The following is a 6,332-nucleotide window of genomic DNA, read 5'->3' as shown; positions in this document are numbered from 1 at the left end:
GAGGCATAAAGATTCCTTTATGCTACCTGTGTGGACTCCCAATCCTGGGCTGACTATGCAGTAGGCTTGTTCCAAGACATAACAACTAGAAGGCTGCTCTAACTTGCACCAGATAGCACAGAGGTAGGCAACCTATGGCACGCGTGCCAAAGACAGCACCCGACCTGATTTTCAGTGGCACTCTTACTGCCCGGGTCCTGGCCACCGGTCTGAGGGGCTCTGCATTTTAATTTAATTTTAACTGAAGCTTCTTAAACTTTTTAAAAACCTTATTTACTTTACATACAACAATAGATTAGTTATATATTATAGACTTATAGAGAGAGACCTTCCAAAAATGTTAAAATGTATTACTGGCATGTGAAACCTTAAATTAGAGCGAATAAATGAAGACTCAGCACACCACTTCTGAAAGGTTGCCGACCCCTGATCTAGGCTGCATTTCCCTAGTTTGCTTATGAGAAGACCATGTGAGATAGTATCAAAAGCCTTAACTAAAGTTGAAATATATCACATTTATTACTTTCCCCTATCCACAAGTCCTCCTATCCCCTGTCAAAGAAGGATATTAGGTTGGTTTGACATGATTTGTTCTTGACAAATCCATGTTGACTTTTACTTTTCACCTTACGACCTTCTAGGTGCTTACAAATTGATTGTTAGATTATTTACTTTATTATCTTTTGAGCTACTGAAGTTAAACTGACTGGTCAATAATTCTTTGTGTTGTCCTTATTCCCCTTTTTATAGATATGTACTATATTTTCCCTGTCCAGTTCTTGGGTACCTCTCCTGTCCTCCACAGGTTCTCAAAGATAATCGCTAATGGTTCAGAGATGTCTTCAGCCAGTTCCTTAAGTATTCTAGGATGTATTTCATCAGGGCCTGCCAATCTGAAGACATCGAATTTGTCTAGTTCTTAAGTTGTTCTTTCCCTATTTTAGTCTCAGATCCTACCCGATTTACACTGATGTTTGCTGTGTTAGTAATCCGATCATTGTTAACCTTTTTGATGAAAACTGAAATAAAAAAGGCATTTAACATCTCAGTCATTGCTGCATTTTCTATTGTTGTATTTCCCTTTGAGTAACATTTTCTATTGTTGTATTTTCCTCTTGCTAACATATTTGTAAATTTTCTTTTACCCCTTATGTTCCTAGCTAGTTTCTTCTCATTTTGTGCCTTGACCATTTTAATTGGCCATTTAAGAACAAAAAATGTAGACCATACTTGCATGGGAAGCAGTGACTGAAAAAGATTTGGGGGTCATGGTGGATTATCAGCTGAACATGAGCTCCAAGTGCGATGTTGTGGCCAAAAAGGCTAATACAATCCTTGGAAGCATAAACAGAGGAATCTTGAGTAGGAGTAGAAAGGTTAATTTTACCTCTGTATTTGGCACTGGTGCAAAATGCTGGAATATTGCTCCCAGTTCTAGTGTTCGCAATTCAAGAAGAATGTTGATTAAATTGGAGACGGTTTGTGGAAGAGCCATGAGAACGGTCAAAGATTAGAAAGTATGTTTTATAGTGATGGACTCAAGGAGCTCAATCTAAGTATCTTCACAAAGAGATAGTTAAGGAATGACTTAATTACAGTCTAAAAGTACCTACATGGGGAACAAATATAAGATAATGGACTCTTCAATCTTGCAGAGGAAGATATGACACCATCCAATGCTGGAAGTTGAAGTTAGACAAATTCAGGTTGAAAAAAAGGCATGCATTTTTAACAGTGAGGGTGATTAACCATTAGAACAATTTACCCAATGCTGAGGTGGATTTTCCATCACTGCCAAATTTGAAATCAAGATTGGACGTTTTTCTAAAAGATCTGGTCTAGGAATTGTTTTGGGGAAGCTATAGTGTGTTTGTAGTGATTTCTTGTTGTTGTTTTTTAGGAATAGCTTTGCTTCTGTTGTATTTCAATAATAAAATTTACTATTATGCTACAGCATAACGAACATGATTACAAGCAGGACTTGTCAGGCCTAGCAGATATCGTTTATACTTTTATAGAGCTTAAGAAGCAGGAAACGTGATGTGCATTTAATCATTGACCATATTCAGAAATATGTAAGACTGACATCTTGTCTTTATCTTTAGTGTATTAGCTATCCCTCAAACCATTGGTTAGCCAGTAGCCAAACATGAAGTATCCAACATTCTCTTCAACTAATCTCTGGACACTAAATTTAGAACAGTTCAGCAGCAGGCAGATAAAACATGAAATATGAGCACAAGTGAAATTTCATTAACTTAGATGATACATACATGTATCTATACATGCTAATATTATAAATTATTACTTAATGTTAAGGGAAACAGACTAATTTTAAGAGAGAGATAAATATTTGCTTCATTTTGAATAAAAAGATCTCTCTTAACACTGTTACTATGTGCTTAATGATGTGTTTTTGATGGCAAGGGCTTGCTAATCTTAAAAGCTTTGACTCATTGGGCAGAGAGTGGACATAAAAACCATTGCTTCCTATAGAAAAAAATTAATACTTTAAGAAAATGCAGACATATTATTTATTCAGACTTGTGTGATTTTAGAGAAGGATGCATATAAATAGCAGTGTCTGTTGTAATATATTTTAGGTGAAAATATAGTAATTTAAAATGGCTCTCTGTAGATCAAAGATACACATTTTTCTAACCAGGTTACTTCTGAATGGATTTAAGGTGGCCCAGTGACATCTTGATGTACTATATAGTACAATGCTCAGAAACTCTATTAATGATTAGTCTATATGCATTTTTTTCCCGAGCTTCATTCTTTCAAATAGGTTTATTCCCAGAGGGCAGTACTGTTCCCTGAAGCTTAGGGCACAGAAAATACTTCTTTAACCAACTTTTCACCAAGTGCCCCATTGTATTAGTATTTAATTTTTATTAGCTTTAAACCTTAGAAAAAAATATAGGGAAACACTTTAAACCTAAGAAATCAAACCTTGTTACTTTTTGTTGCTGTGAGAACATTACTTTCACCTGGGAGACAAGTTGTGGGTTTATATTTGTTATTCAGTAAAGCTGTGTCTTTAGACTGAATAGTTGCTTCCAAGCTTATTGCTCCCACATCATTTAGTGCCTATTTTAAGAAAGCTAGCAGCTCCACAGCTTTGTTCCTTCCCAATCTAGGTTCACTAGTTAGCTGTTACTTACCTGTGATGACAGCCTCTGCTGTAGCCATGTGCATGAGGGTATTGTCACTTACTGGCCATTTGTCTCCAGACAGCACCAGGTTCTCAAGTCCTCCAATTTCCTTTAGTTCCTCTTGGATCTTTGCACCTAAAGCACTGTTTTCTCGGGTGAAATTTCGATAACCAAGAGCATCCCCTACCCCTGCCAGCAAGACAGCAGCCTTAAATTTCTCCATCACAAAGGACTTTGACTCTTCTCACTTTCCTTTTGTCTAAAGCAGCCACTGAGTCTTGATCTTTCTTTGTTCCTTTGCCTTCAGCTGAGCTCAACTGACACTTTATATTAGCCATTGTGTCACTGCACAGATCTCTCTGTATAAGGCAAGGCTTGCCTTTTCTGGCTTTGCAAGTGCCACCTCTTGTCCCAAATCCAATGAAGACAAAATATTTCTTAATCCAAGTATATTTTACAGGGAATTAATTGTAAAAACACGTGTGTACAACATACAAGAAGTGAAATGCAAAGATCAAAATCATTCCTGCAATGCAGCATAAAGCAAGCCAGAAATACTTTGACTATCCAGTTTAAGTAACTCTACACCCAGATAAATAAATCTCTGGTAGGGGTGTTAATTTTTTTTAATGGCTTGTAAATGAACATGTTTTTCTTTGGTTCTATAATATTTTAGAATTAGTTTCTCTTTGTGGAACTGATTAAGAAACAAAAGCACAGTCTGCTATTACAAAAGGATGTACAGAGCCCCTCCCAAAATGCAATAGATTCAAGACTGGCAAACTATGTAGAAAGAGCCCAGTAAAATTCAGTAGCTTTCACATTTCTAACTATATCCAAGGACAATGTTTTATTATTTGGAGGCACTGATGGGTTTGTTACTGAATTTAGACAGGTAACCCAGAAAACACTGGCTCCAAATTAAGCTGGCTGATCCATTAAAAAAACCTATCACACACACACACTTTTTTGCTCTTCCTTTTACAGTAAGAATGATTAACTAATTCATTGTGTCCTTGGATAAAATCAAGTAAAATAATAACTTATATCACATCTACTAGTATTCTCCTCTCTAGGAAGGAATGTACTTTTCATACTAGCACGTCCACAGGCTGCATTTTAGCTGTGACTGGAGATTAGCATCATATGTTTTGGAATGAATATTAAGTGAAGATCAAAGGGGACTAGGAAAATTGTTTATCCAGAAAATGTCCAACTAGATGGATAATCTTGTATTTTGGTAAACACTTTTGTACTCAGTGTTTGGTTCACTTTGTGTCTACATATATGACCAGCCCTTCTGTGGCATGATTTGGGGAGGGAGTCTCCAGCCTTTGTACCCGAAACCGTGCACCAAAGCACAACTATCCCTGTCCACTCTGTCTACACTGCGATGAAAAAACACAGCACCGAGTCCCATCCCACAGCATGACAGGAGTCAGGAGGTCCACAGACTCAATGAAGCCTATAGATGCCTGCTTGTCATCCAGCTGGCCTCTGTCACTGTCCCTGTGGTCCTCTGGCACAATCACCCCTCCCTTACTAGTGGCTGATCCCCAGCACAGACAGATCCCCACGCAGATGACAGGGCCCATCTTGTCCCCTGACCAGACTGAGCAGCAGAAGGAGCACAGCAGCTCCTACTGGAGTGGGTGGAGGGAATACAAATACCATCTATTGAGGGTCAACCCTCAAGGGAGGATGACAACCCCAGAAGTGGCAGCAATGGGGGAGGGTCAGGAAAGGGAGTAGGATTGGGGACCCTGACAGCCATGCCACTGGGGGGTTGGCAGCACCATACCAGTTACAGGGGTTAAAGGGACAGTGATAGTGGGCTGAGGTGCCATAATAGATTCAGCACTTGTGGCCTCTGAATTAGGTGTTAGGCTTGCTGGGTTGGGGCCCCCTCAAGCTGTTCTGGAAGTGACCACCCAGCCTCAGGAGGGGGCACCCAGGAGGCTCAAAACCTGGCTGTTCAGCACCAGCTTTTGCCACAATGGGCTTGGCAGCCTTGAGCTTGGTGCCATCTACAGTCAGGCAGGTGGAAAGGGCAGGGGGCACCCTCCTGTGCTGTAATATGGGGGAGGGCAGGAGGAGGAGGGGGCACTGCGAGGGACTTGGCACCTAGCCCTAGGCCTGCTGGCAGAAAGTTGTCTTCCCCTGGGGCTAGAGAAGGCAGACCCATGGCCTCAAACCTTCTTGAAGATGGCCTCAAGGCCCTCCCCGACACTTCCAAGGAGCCATCCTTCCCATCAGTCACCAAGATAAGCTCCACCTCAGCACTGACAGGAGGACCACCTCCCAGGCCTCCGCCAGGAGAGGCGTGACAAGAGCAGAGTCATCCCCTCCTCCACTGCCAGAGCATCCCCAGTCAGCTCCACCCGCTGGACCTTCTTAGTGGGGTGCAGAAGGCAGCCCAGCAGTGCCCCCCCAGATGCTGTATAGGAGGCCTCTTCCCTCCCTTTCAGGTCACAAATGAGGTGCTGAGCCCACAGCTTACATCTGTTGTGCTTACCACCCCCACCCCCCTTACCAGTACCCAGTCCTCATCGGTGTTGTCTCAGGGTGGGCCAGCGGGGATAGGCTCAGTGGGTAGGGCTGATAGGATGGGGATTAGATGAAGCACGGATGGGACAACTGGGTGAGGACAGTCTCCACCTTGGATGGACCCACTTCCATGCTCCCTGACATTGCCTCAAGTCCCCCACCATGGACACCACCCTTAAGGCTGGAGGTGGCACTGCCCCCAGAACCCGAGCAGGGTTGTTAGCTAGGGAGGAGCAAGGGCCAGGTGGGCAGAGTCACTGGTACTGGTGGGGCTGGGGCTCTCCTAGGACACAAGGAATGCCTTGTACCGCTCCTTCCCAGGCCAGGGGACAGTCCTTCTAGAGGTGCCACAGAGCCTGGGAGAGGAAGCACTAAGCCTCCCAGGCTGGATTTGATTTAAATCACTAATCAGGAAGACTCGATTTAATCATGGATTTTTACACAAAAAAGGTCTTTTTGGTTGTTATAACCTTAATACGTTTTCCTCACAACTCAGATATAGATGCAGGTTTCATTTTTAGAAGGTACATATTATACATTTTTAAAGTGATTTATTTTGAAAACATTTCAGATTAGTTTTACAGCTATATCAGAAAATGAATGAATGGTTGGTTATTTCATTTACCA

The 6,332-nt window shown here is 41.7% G+C and overlaps 1 protein-coding gene across 1 annotated transcript in view; it reads right to left on the bottom strand.

The window, feature by feature from the left end:
* Positions 1-3,487, bottom strand: part of ADPRHL1 (ADP-ribosylhydrolase like 1) — a 49,238-nt gene extending 45,751 nt beyond the window's left edge. Inside the window, exon 1 of the mRNA XM_032777833.2 lies at positions 3,168-3,487. Within this exon, the coding sequence (XP_032633724.1) occupies positions 3,168-3,381 (214 nt within the window). The 5' untranslated portion in view covers positions 3,382-3,487. The remainder of the gene's footprint in view (positions 1-3,167) is intronic.
* Between the last annotated feature and the right edge of the window lie 2,845 nt (positions 3,488-6,332).

The sequence above is a fragment of the Chelonoidis abingdonii genome, chromosome 1, assembly GCF_003597395.2.
Source record: "Chelonoidis abingdonii isolate Lonesome George chromosome 1, CheloAbing_2.0, whole genome shotgun sequence".
Lineage (NCBI taxonomy): Eukaryota > Metazoa > Chordata > Testudines > Testudinidae > Chelonoidis > Chelonoidis abingdonii.
This window is presented reverse-complemented; position numbering and strand designations above follow the sequence as displayed.